The sequence below is a fragment of the Mastomys coucha genome, unplaced genomic scaffold (assembly GCF_008632895.1).
Source record: "Mastomys coucha isolate ucsf_1 unplaced genomic scaffold, UCSF_Mcou_1 pScaffold13, whole genome shotgun sequence".
Classification (NCBI taxonomy): domain Eukaryota; kingdom Metazoa; phylum Chordata; class Mammalia; order Rodentia; family Muridae; genus Mastomys; species Mastomys coucha.
The window spans coordinates 34,500,286-34,512,858 of NW_022196895.1; the positions used below are offsets into that span (position 1 = coordinate 34,500,286).

The window sequence follows — 12,573 nt, forward strand, 5'->3', positions numbered from 1 at the left end:
GCTAATTTTAAGCATATACATTTTCTTTTGGAATAGTAAGCACTTTTTTTCCTGAATATGATGCACTAGGCAGAAAATCAGTGGCCTGCTCATTTTCCTGTATTTCTAAGGATATTTCTACTATTACCTCCCTTTCAGGCCTCCAGAGGTAGGAGGAAAGGACTTAGGAAATACACTGGTTATGCCTTGATTTGTATACACTTTGATGTTAGCTAATAGCTGTTAAGCATGCCTATGAAGAGAGGAAATACAAATATCATCATTGAATTAAACTCATGAGACCTAGCATCCTCCTGGTAAGCATTGTGCCTCAAACACTCCAGATTATGCCACTTGTAAGTTCAGATTCTTCCCAGCTTGCTGGAGATGGAAGCAGATTTAAGATTGATGCAGATAGGAATAGTTGGTAGAGTGCTTGCCTAGCATGTACAGAACCACAGGTTTGATCTCCAGCATAACATACATCAAATATGTTGGCACATACCTGTAATCCCACCACACAGGAGGTAGAAGCAAGAGGATTAGAAGTTTTAGGTCATACTCAGCTGCATACTGAGTTCATAGCCAGCCTGAAATACATGGGATGCTGGAAGGAAGTTATCAAAAATAAGCAGAAACTCAGCAAGTGGCAGCAGCAGGCAGCACATTCTAGCATGCTTGCTCTTGTGTAGCCTTGGACCCTTAGCTCTATTTAAAAGTAGATAAGTAAAGACCATATGAGCATCCTTTTATTGGGTGACATTGCAGACTGAGGAAGCAGCCAGGAGAGTTTGTCTCCTAGCCACCTTACCAAGTAGACTCAAACAGCCTTCTTACATAGCCAGTGAAGGTGTTTGCACCAATTACAGCAGGTCTTACCTGCAAGGGAAGGTTTCTGTTTATGCCTATCATTGCATCATACTTTTTGTGCCAGCCACAGCAATGCCTCTGCTAGATCACCAAAAGAAGTGTTCCATCTCTGGTCTAGTACTTTTAATAGTGCTTAACTTCTGTCTAGTGTTCCAGTGTCTAGTGTTCATCTTTTTCATGTAAGTTTGTCATGCACTCTGAAGACCTGTTGGAATCTCTGAATAGATCAGTATATAAATTAGCTCAGATTAATTGCAGAACACTTAAAATTCTTTAGACAAGGATGCATGCTTAGGAACTTCTTAAAGGTAGATATATAAAGGTACTTTTATATGGGGTGGAATATATTTTTCAGTGGGTAGGTAAGGAGATTTGTTTGCTTGGAGCTTAACATCCAGCTTAGGTAAAAGGCTCTGAAATACGCAAACCTATACTGCACACGAGCTGTTGGCATCAAGAACTGCATCTTTTTACTAGATGATCATAGGGAGAAGATTGGGTTGGTAGATAATCTAGAGCTTCGATAGAGGGAAAGCCTATAACATACATTTGTTCAACTAGGTGTTTTGTGACTAGGATGATTTGTGAAGGGAGTCTGGATATGTGATCAGAACTGTCATTTCTTGTATCCTTGGAACGATAAGCTGAGACGTTTGCAAGCGGTGTGTAGTTGAGGGAGAATATTCAAATTTTGAACAAGAGTATGAAAAGACTAGTGGTATTTTGAAAGCAACAGTGATAGAAGGAGTCAAGGATGTACAGAGGATATAAAGGGAAGCTGAAGATACAGATAGTGCTCTCAGACATTACCTAAGTTATCCTGTAGTATATCTTTGAATAATGCAAAATAAATACTCAACAGAACTAGTTTCAATTTTGAATCACATTCTGTTAATATTAATAAGTCAGAATATTAGATATTTGCTAATTTTTAAAAGTATAAAACAAATTATGTATCATAAAATTTTCCAACAGTGGAGGAAGTTTGTTAAATTACAAAGGAAGGTGACCACTGCCAGTGTCTTTGTATAGGTCCCAGTCTCCAGAGGGAATGCCTGTAACATTTGTTATGGATCTTCAAGTTTTATTTGTCCCAAAGACATTTTGCTTCCATTTGAGAAACCCTTACTGAGCTATGTAAATGTGTGGTCAGTTTTACTTTGAAGTATCCAAGTTATTTTCAAATCATTTAATACATTTTCTCTACTTAGTGTTAGCCAGGGCCATGTTCCTTCTCGACTGTAATAATAATTGTCTTTTCAGATTAGAATGGACAGGTCCTATCTGTCAGTAAGGACAGAGTTGTCAGTTCTGTATTCCAGTGCAAACATATGTTGCTGAGCGCTGAATAGCAGGTGCTCTTCGTGGATGAGCATTCTGTCCTTGCCCCTTGTTCAGCCTCAGGAAGGAGCACTTGCCCCTCCAGTGGCCTCTAGATTCATCACAGTCTAAGCTTCTGTCTCAGTTAGGGTTTTATTGCTGTGAAGAGATACCACGACCAAGGCAACTCTTGTAAAGCAAAAACATTTAATTGGGGCTGGCTTAGAGATTCAGAGATTCAGTCCTTCATCATGACAGGCAGCCTGGCAGCAGGGAGACATGGTGCTGCATAAATCGCTGAGAGTTCTACATCTTGATCCACAGGCAGCCAAGAGGAGTCTTACCTTCCACACTGGCCAGAGCCTGAGCATAGGAGAAGACCTCAAAGCTCCCCGCCCCGACCCCATAGTGACACACTTCCTCCAACAAGGCCACATTTCCTAATAGTGCCACTCCCCGTGGGTCAAAACTAAAAAACAGGAGTGTTTGGGGCCAAATCTATTCAAACCACCACAGCCTCCAACAGAGCCTGTGTAGGTAATTTTTTTCTTCTTTGAGATAAGGTCTGATTATGTATCCCTTGGTGGACTGGAACTCGATATATAGACCAGGCTGGTATAGAAATTACAGAGTTCTACTTGCCTCTGCCTCTTGATTTCTGGGGTTCAAGATGTGCCCACAGCTGAGGATTTTCTTGAAAGAATTTGATATGGGGCTAGAAATGTAGCTTAATGGTACAGTTCTGGCTTGGCATTTGTAAGGACCGTGGTTCAGTCTACAGTACAAATAATAACTAATGATAAGAACAGTGGGACTAGAGAGATGGCTCAGTGATTAAGAGCACTCGCTGCTCTTCTAGAGGACCCAAGTTCAATTTCCAGCACCTATATGGCAGCTCACAACTGTCTATAACTCCTGTTCCAGGGGCTCCAACACCCTCACACAGACATACATGCAGTCATAAACACTAATAAAATAAAAATAAATTTAATTTAAAAAATAAGAATAGTAACTTGGACTATGAAATAAATAATTAGTTTAGAAGGCTCTGGAGATACTAAAATGATTCCTATCTGCTCTAAGTTGCTGAGTGTTCATAATTCTGAACTGAACCAGTAATAAATGCACTCCTAGATCCTTATATTCATTCCTTGTATTTTTCCTGATGTCATTCCTTTGTCTAGAAGTAATTCATTATGACCTTGCCTTATTCTTTTTCCTTCATTTAGGATGAAGAATTTGTGGGTCGGGATGATTTTGATGATGCTGACCAGCTGAGGATAGGAAACGATGGGATTTTTATGTTAACTTTTTTCAGTAAGTACACACACGAGCCACTCCTACAAACCCGTGTGCTCTGAACTCATCAGTGGAGAGATGACTAAAGCAGTCATGGGTGCTGTATTTGTACACAGGCCGCAGGTCCCACTGCTGTCACACCTGCTTAGACCCAGGTAGCTGAGGAAGAGTGCAGCAACTTTGTCTGATGGGTTTTGTCCTGTAAGCTTCTGTGTTTCTGATAGATCAAAGTCATTTTTTATGTTGTCTTATATTTATGTTTTTATGCACCTCCCTTAGCAGTGAGCACTTTCTTATTTACACTGTTAAAAGCACAGAAAACACAGTGCAAATGAAATGATACTAAGGGCTGTCAGAAAACAGAGCAGGAGGATGAGAAACTTGCATCACATTCCTCTGGGCTCCAGTCTAATTTCCAAAACGTTTAGTTTACTTGCTAACCTGTATGGCAGCAAAGACAGGGGCACTGACAGGAGCACCTATGGAGGAGAAAGTGTGAGACTCAGAGTCTTTCCTTTTGCTTTTGAGGGAGATGATGCTTGTGGGGAGGCAGAGACAGGTTGTCAAAGAGAGAAAGGCCACACAAGCAGAGGCTGCTGCAGAGCACACTTCTGTTCTTGGCTAACATATCTTTTCCCTCCACTCTTACAGTGGCATTCCTCTTCAACTGGATTGGGTTTTTCTTGTCTTTTTGCCTGACCACCTCAGCTGCGGGAAGGTATGGGGCCATCTCAGGATTTGGTCTTTCTCTAATTAAGTGGATCCTTATTGTCAGGGTAAGTTGCATAGCAGAGAACATAGATTGTGAAGAGAGGCAGTAATTAGAATGAATTCAAATGTTTTCATTTTCACCTTTTGTTATCTCAACATTTATTTATCTTTGTTCTGGTTCTACGATAAAGTGAGCTAAAATAAATTGCACACAGTTCCTGTCTCCATATTTCATGTTCAGATTCAAGCAGGTGTTTTGATGCTTAAAATATGTTAATGAATGTGTATAGTCTGGAACTTCTATGACACAAAGGGTATTTCTTTGCTGTTTCACAAAAGGTAGGCATTCTTCATGTTAATTCTCTTAAAATTTTAATAGCATGACTTAATCTTTCCCTAAGTATTCCTTCTAGGACTGAAGCTATATAGAAATATCTACTGCTCCATAGGGAATTTCTTTTAATAAAGTTATAGAAATGTGTGTCTTTGATATAGGAGTACCCAGGTGAAATTGCATAAAATACTGTAAATTCTAGAACATCTAGGGTCTTTTAAAAACAAAACTAGCTTTAATTTGCTCAAAGCCACACAGGTATGTAAAATGGTTTCAAAGAGGGAGTCAAGGTCCACAAGATGCTTGGCCTGAGTTTCTAGAATTTCTTTAATGAGCCCAGGATATGCTTATGCTCAGTCTCCTAGAACTCAGGGGCTCTAGCCATCCCTGGTATTCTCAGGACACTCCTTGATTGCCTGATCTTGATGGAGCTGCTGTGCATGTTCAGGATCTGATACAAAGTATACTTTAAAAGTATAGATGTTTCCTGGTGGTAATGTTGCATGCCTTTAATCCCAGCACCTGTGAGGCAGAGACAGGTGGATCTCTGTGAATTCAAGGGCAGCCTGGTCTACAGAATTAGTTCCAGGATAGCTAGGGATAGACAGAGAAACCCTGTCTTAAAAAACAAAAATAGAAAGCCTAGATGTTGAATCAGATTTACCAGTGGATTCAATAAAGTATACTTTTCTACCATAGGCGACCCACACCTATAATCCCAGCAGAGATGGACGAACCTGTGAGTTCAAGGCCAGCCTAGTTACATAGTGAGTTCCAGGCCAGCTAGGGCTACACAGAAAAATCCTGTCTACAAACAAATAAGTATCCTTTGTCTTCAGAGTTTGTTGTTATTGTCAACCAGGCTAACAAAGCCAGACTATTATAAATTGGCATACTGTGGCTGGGAAGATGGTTCAGTGTGTATGAGCACTTGCTTTCAAGTGTGAGGACCTCAGTTGGAGTCTCCACCATCCACATAAAAAGGTGGGGATAACTGTACAAGTCTGTAACCTCCACAGCACTGGAAGTGGAGGAGGACAGATCCCAGAGCACGCTGGCCAGCCAGTCTAGTCCAGAAGGCAAATGTCTGGTTTAGTGAGACCTTGTCTTGAGGAGATCAGGTAAGAGTGGTAGAAGACACCTGATGTCCTACTCTGGCCATGTGTGTCGGACAGCACGGGGACATGTTTCATCATGCATGCATATCACACACAAACAACACACACATAATTAATTAATGGATGTTAATTGGCCATTGCAGTTTTTCAAAGCAGTCCTAAAGAACCCATCGGCTATTTTAGGAATCCAAAATCCTTTGAAAATTAGATAATTGTAGGCTTTTCCCTGAATAGCTAATTAATATTCATCTAAAAGCATGGACTTTAGGGAAAATAAGAAACAGTCAAAACCCATGAACTTTAAGGTCCAGCTCCAAGAGAAGGTATCATTTCTTTTTATTTATTTATTTATTTTCCCCTGGACAGGGTTTCTCTGTGTAGCCCTGGCTGTCCTGGAACTCACTCTAGACCAGGCTAGCCTTGAACTCAGAAATCTGCCTGCCTCTGCCTCCCAAGTGCTGGGACTAAAGGCGTGTGCCACCACTGCCCCGCTTCTTTTTAAATTTTAACTGTTACTTTCTAAGAAATAAAATACTAGGAGCTGGGGAAAGTCCCTGCCACAAAATTGTGATGTCCTGATTTTTGGATTCCTAAAACCTCTGTAAAAGCCAGATACATTAGTACATGCTTTGTAACACTGGTGCTCCTGTGAGGAGATAAGAGGCAAAGAAGACTCTCTGGAAAGGAAGCAAGTCAGCTAGTGTTTGCGTGTAACACAGAAAGAACCTGTTTTTTTTACAAGGTGGAAGGGTAATACCAACACCTGAGGCTCTCTAACTTCCATACACATGCCAAGTGTCTCTCTCTGTCTCTGTCTCTGTCTCTCTGTCTCTCTCTCTCTGTCACACACACACACACACACAAGGAATAGAAAGAAAGGAGAGAAAAGAAAGTATGCATTGGAGCCTTCTGTATCTCTGTTTCTCAGTTTCAGTTACCTCTGGTTAAAGTCTGAATTTTTCAGAAAAAAACAGTTTTTTTTTGTTTCATTGTTTTGAGATGTATTAGGTCTTGCTGTGTAGACCAGGCTGGCTCTGAACTCACAGCGATCCACCTGCCTCTCTCTCTGTAAGTGTTAGGATCAAAGGCATGTACCACATTCCTGTCCCCAAATGATAAGTTTTAAATGGCATGCCATATAGAACAGTAATAATTTCTCAAACCACCCTGTTCAAAACTTGCTTTGCTCAGGAGCCATCCTGGTTATCACAGTGCTTGTGCTTAGTAAATCCTTATTTTAAATGGTGATGGTTCCAAATTGCAAAAGTAGTGATACCAGCAGTTTGGATTCACCAAAGAGAAGCTACATGCTTCTTTTCACACAATAATGAGAGGAAAAAAAATCCCATACTGTTTCTCAGATCTTTGTGGCAGCAAGATTTTTTTTTTTTTTTTTTTTTTTTTAAAGAACCATGTTTGTTGCTGGGTGGTGGTGGCGCGCGCGCCTTTAGTCCCAGCACTTGGGAGGCAGAGGCAGGCGGATTTCTGAGTTCGAGGCCAGCCTGGTCTACAGAGTGAGTTCCAGGATAGCCAGGGCTACACAGAGAAACCCTGTCTCGAAACCAAAAACAAAAAAACAAAAAAAAAACCATGTTTGTATAACTTATCATAGTACGTTGTTAGTCATTTCTATGGCACTTATCATCTCAATGTGCTTAATTCATCAAACTTTATCAAAGGTCTATATGTACAGAAAGATTGAACATGCATATACATAAGCTTTGAAACTTGTTTGCCATTTCAGCCATTCTTGAGTGTCTCAAAGGCTATCTCCTGTGGACAAAGAGGGAATACTGCTTTAACTCTCAGACTTTGGACACCAGGGCCTCCAAAGACAAGTAAAATGAATTGCAAATCTATTAAACACTAAATTTTTTACTAAATGGCCAAGATAATGTAGACTACCAGGTAGAAAGACTGAGCTTCCGTTATTAAATGTCCTTAGTATCTAACAAAAACCAAGCTCAGAATGGCTTACCAAGTCAGAAAAATTTGAGGAAGTTTCTATTCCCCACTAAAAGAAGTCCTGCTATAGAGGTTCAGTAGATCAGCACTTGAGCATCAAGAGGGAGAGCTGAGATTTCAGCTTGTTACTATAGCTCTTGTTCCTTTCAGATGTAAAAAGCTGGTCGCATAGATAACACATTAACACACAGCAGTTAACATTTCACAGAAGAAAATTAACTGTACATGCATATAATATATTCACCCTGCTGAGTGGTATAGCGTAATGTCCTGATATGCCCACTGCTACTGGTATTCTTGGTGATCATCCTATGGAACTGGCATCTCCAATACAATGGGGTCTTCTGCCGCTATAACTAGGCTTCACCTATAGCCTCTCATAGGCACTCTTCATGGTGCCAAGTCTCAACTCCTTTGCATGTCCCCTTCAGTCCTGGACCATCAACTGCAACTGAGCCTGCACTTTCACCAGTGGCCTTCCATGGCCTCTCACAGGGCCAAGCTTCAGCTGTTCTTCATGACGCCTGATTTGCACTGTGATCTCGAGGCTGACTGAGAGCTGTGGCTGGCTACCACCACCCAGCATCCTGAGAACTGCTTCATCCTGCCTATCACAAGGCTGGGGAAAGTCTCAAATGCAAAAGATGTTTTTTACTGAATGTGTACTGTTCTATCATAAAGTTAAAAGTGTTTTTATTTTTTCTTTTTCTTTTTTTCTGTTTTTGTTTTGTTTGTTTGTTTCATTTTGTAGTTTGTTTTTCGAGACAGAGTTTCTCTGTATAATAGCCTTGGCTTTCCTGGAACTCACTTTGTAGTTCCAGGAAACCTCAAGAGACCCACCTGCTTCTGCTTCCTGAGTGCTGCGTTTAAAGCTGTGCACCACCATACCTGGTTAATTGCTTTTGTTGGAGGACCACGTGTATTCTTTTTCTCTTTTAAGAGGCCTTCAATTCTTACTTTCCAAAAGAATGCCCTGTGCCAGTTTTCTGGCAAAGGTATATGATTACCGTGAACTACATAATAAAAAGTTCAGAAGTCAGGGTTTGGAACAAATTGAGCCTCACTGGCATGGAGACAATGATGTCAGCCACATAATTGCTTCTAGTACCAAGTGAACACAATAGAAATGGAAACGTATTCAGATGGGAAGCACTTTGTGGAGGATTGCCAGATTACAGGCACGCACTACCATGGCAGGGATTGTAAAAACTTTTCTAAGAGCTGAGTATGGTGGCACAGGTGAGTTATCTCAGCACTTGGAGGGCTGACATAGAAAGAGCAAGACTGGGCTATACAGCCAACAACCCAGCCTCCCCAGCCCCTGGTCTGAATACAAGCAAAACCCATTCTTTTGTGTACAAAATAAGGAAGAGTCTATAATAGAGCAGAGAACTTTAAAGTTTTTTTTTCTGTTTAAAGAAGTCAGTTTGCATTTGTCTAAATAATTTCAAATTAGAATAGATCTTATTTTACAAATTATTATGATTGAGATGGTTCAGTAGTTAAGAGAACTTGTTGCTCTTGCAGGGGACCTGGATTTAATTCCCAACACCTATATGGTGGCTCACAACTATCATAACTTTTTTTAAGATTTATTTATTTATTTTGCTGGGCAGTGGTGGCATACACCTTTAATTCTAGCACTTGGGAGGCAGAGGCAGATTTCTGAGTTTAAGGCCAGCCTGGTCTACAGAGTGAGTTCTAGGACAGCCAGGGCTATATAGAGAAACCCTGTCTCGAAAAACCAAAAACCAAACCAAAACAAAACAAAAGATTTATTTATTTTATGTATATGAGTACACTGTAGCTATCTTCAGACACACCAGAAGAGGGCATCAATTCCTATTGCAGATGGTTGTGAGCCACCATGTGATTGCTGGGAATTGAATTCAAGATATCTGGAAGAATAGTCAGTGCTTTTAACCACTGACCCATCTAACTTTTAATTCTAGGGGAATCTGATGTTCTCTTCCAAACTTTTCAGGTACCATTGTGTGTGTGTGTGTGTGTGTGTGTGTGTGTGTGTGTGTACACTTATGTAAAAACATGCACATTATATAAATAAATTTTAAAAATACCTGTATATGGTCTTAATGGCAGTTGTGTTTGGTATGTCCCCAAATTAGTATATGAAATTGTTCTGTTAGGCTGAAATAAAGTCTTTGCCTTTTTTCTTCTTCTTCTTTCAGTTTTCCACCTATTTCCCTGGATACTTTGATGGCCAGTACTGGCTCTGGTGGGTGTTCTTGGTTTTAGGTAAGTGCTTTTAATATAAGAAAATGAAAGTTAAAATTATCTTTAAAATTTTTTAAATGTCTTAAATTAGATAGCTAAAATACTTTAACAAAGCCTCATCTCACTGTGTAGTATTAACCATCAATTTAAAATGCAATTTTCAGATGTTTCTGTCTTAAAGGCTAGCTAGTTTCCACCAGTAAACAGCGTACATGTTAATAGAGGCTGTGAATGCTTCTCCTAGTCCACTTATTTGTCATTAGTGGGGCATGCTGATGACTCTGCAGTACAGCTTTTTTCTACTTGCGAGCTCCTGCCATAGAGGATTTGCAAATTCAGCCCCAAGTTTATTATTACTATGTACTATAACTAATTGTATTAAAATGTATATATGTGAAGACATTTTTTGTTAGCTCTGTCAGTAGACCACAGAAAATGTATATATAGCTCTAATACAAATAACTTCTGAAATTATGGGGTTCCCAGAATTCTGTAGTTCACCATTGATAAGAAGACTTACTTTACAATAAAAGGAAGATTTGGAACTAGTACTGGGTGGTAGTGGCACACACCTTGAATCCCAGCACTTGATAGGCAGGGGCAGGCAGAACTCTGTGAGTTAGAGACCAGTATGGTCTTCAGAGCAAGTTCCAGGACACCTAAGGCTACACAAAGAAGCCCTGTCTCAAAAAAACAAACAAGAACAAAAAAGCCCAACCAACCAAATACAAAACAAAACACCCGACCAAAGCGCTATACATAAATAAATATACACATACATAATATATGCACACATGAGGACAGTCTAGCTGTTAGTCTCCAGATTACTTACTTTTTTTTTTTTTTGGTTTTTCGAGACAGGGTTTCTCTGTGTAGCTCTGGCTGTCCTGGAACTCACTCTGTAGACCAGGCTGGCCTCAAACTCAGAAATCTGCCTGACTCTGCCTCCCAAGTGCTGGGATTAAAGGCATACGCCGCACACCGCCCAGCAACAATTTTTATTTTTCTTGTTTACTCTAAATTGTTTTCTTCCTAGTCATGAAAGTAAGGAAATTTGTATTGGGGTGAGTTATTTTAATGTGACTTTGTTATTTATAAAGATAAAATCACAGAGACCATCTTTCATGTACACTGTAGCTGTCTTCAGACACACCAGAAGGCATCAGGTACCATTATGTATAGTTGTGAGCCACCATGTGGTTGCTGGGATTTGAACTCAGGACTTCTGTAAGAGCAGTCAGTGCTTTTAACCACTGAGCCATCTCTCCAGCCCCTGCGGAGACCATCCTTATCACTGCGGCCACATCTGTAAAGCAATAGCAGAGCCACCCAGTAGCTTTTAAAGAGGGTTTAGTGGTTACAAATTCATAGTGTTTTTGCAGGGGACCTAGATTGGATTCCCAGTGTTTGATTCCCATGTGTGACTGTGAGAGCACCTGCATGTACCCTAACACAGACATACATGTCATTAAAAGCAAAGTTTCAAAAAGAAAGATATGATTGACACTAGACATCTATGACATCATCACTATCCTGCTGAAAGCTTGCCACTCATGATGTGACTCTTGGTTATTGCCAAAACTCCTTCCTGGTTTAGACCTTCTTTCCTTCTTTGTTTTTAGTGTTTGTTTGTTTTCGTTTGAGACAGGGTTTTTCTGTGTAGTCCTAGCTATTCTGGAACTCACTCTGTAGACCAGCTAGTCTCATCAAACTCAAGATCTGTCTGCCTCTGCCTTCCAAATGCTGACATTAAAGGCTTGTGCAACTATACCTGGCCGCCTTTGTTTTTTTGTTTTGTTTGTTTTTCTTTTTTTTATTACTTTTTTCTTTCTTTTTTTTTTTTCCTAGCAAAGTCCCAATGTAGGCCAGACTGGCCTTGACCTTGCTATGTAGCTGAAGATGACCTAGAATTTATCTTCCTGCCTGTACCTCTCAAGTACTGGATTATAGTAATGCACCGCCATGCCTGGTGTTCAGATTCATAATTGAACTGTCATCTTGTTTTGTTTTTGAGACAAGGTCTTGCTGGCTGATCAGGAAGTCAGTAAGCTTGCTTGATCTTCTTGCCTTTGCCTCCCAAGTGTGCATCAGCATGTCTACTTCCTGCTCTACGCACCTCGTATCTGGCAAAGCTGTTGACGGGACTGTTGCTAATGAGTCTGTCCAGCTCAGTCTAACACCTAAGCCCAACAAGGACTTGAGAGTTGAGGCCTGCCTTTCTTAGTCACCAGATCCAGGCACTACTAACCCTGCATCTTAGAAAATGCAAGTCATCCATGGTATCATTCTCTGCCCTCCTGTACTGGAGCACTCTTGCTTACTGGAATCTAATGATTGCAGGAAGAGAAAAGATGAAGTTCCCCCGTCTTGATTTCCACAAGTTCAATAAAAATGAGTGGCTCATGAGGAATAATATGTTGGCTTGTTTTTATTCTCTCAGATGGACTCTGAGAGAAAGGCTGGGTTGAGTGGTGTGCTCAGTGGCCTAGGACACTGGCCTAGCATGCTCAGTCCTGGCTTTAATCCCTAGCACCATTTGAAAGAGATGATGAGGAGTAAGGCTGATCACCTACCGGCTTTAAAGGTAGACTGAATTCGAGATGGATCAAAGGAGAGACAGGAGGCATTTTCAGATGGCTTGTTTGCAGTATAAATTAAAGAAATAAATGGACTAGCCAGGCGGTGGTGGCACATGCCTTTAGTCCCAGCACTTGGGAGGCAGAGGCAGGCGGATTTCTGAGT

The 12,573-nt window shown here is 40.6% G+C and overlaps 1 protein-coding gene across 2 annotated transcripts in view; it reads left to right on the forward strand.

Annotated features, from left to right (window-relative positions):
• Window positions 1–12,573, forward strand: part of Ndfip1 (Nedd4 family interacting protein 1) — a 46,526-nt gene that overhangs the window by 27,250 nt on the left and 6,703 nt on the right. For both annotated transcript variants that reach the window (XM_031365543.1, XM_031365544.1), the window contains exons 4-6: window positions 3,399–3,486; window positions 4,120–4,244; window positions 9,786–9,852. In XM_031365543.1, the coding sequence (XP_031221403.1) occupies window positions 3,399–3,486; window positions 4,120–4,244; window positions 9,786–9,852 (280 nt within the window). The remainder of the gene's footprint in view (window positions 1–3,398; window positions 3,487–4,119; window positions 4,245–9,785; window positions 9,853–12,573) is intronic.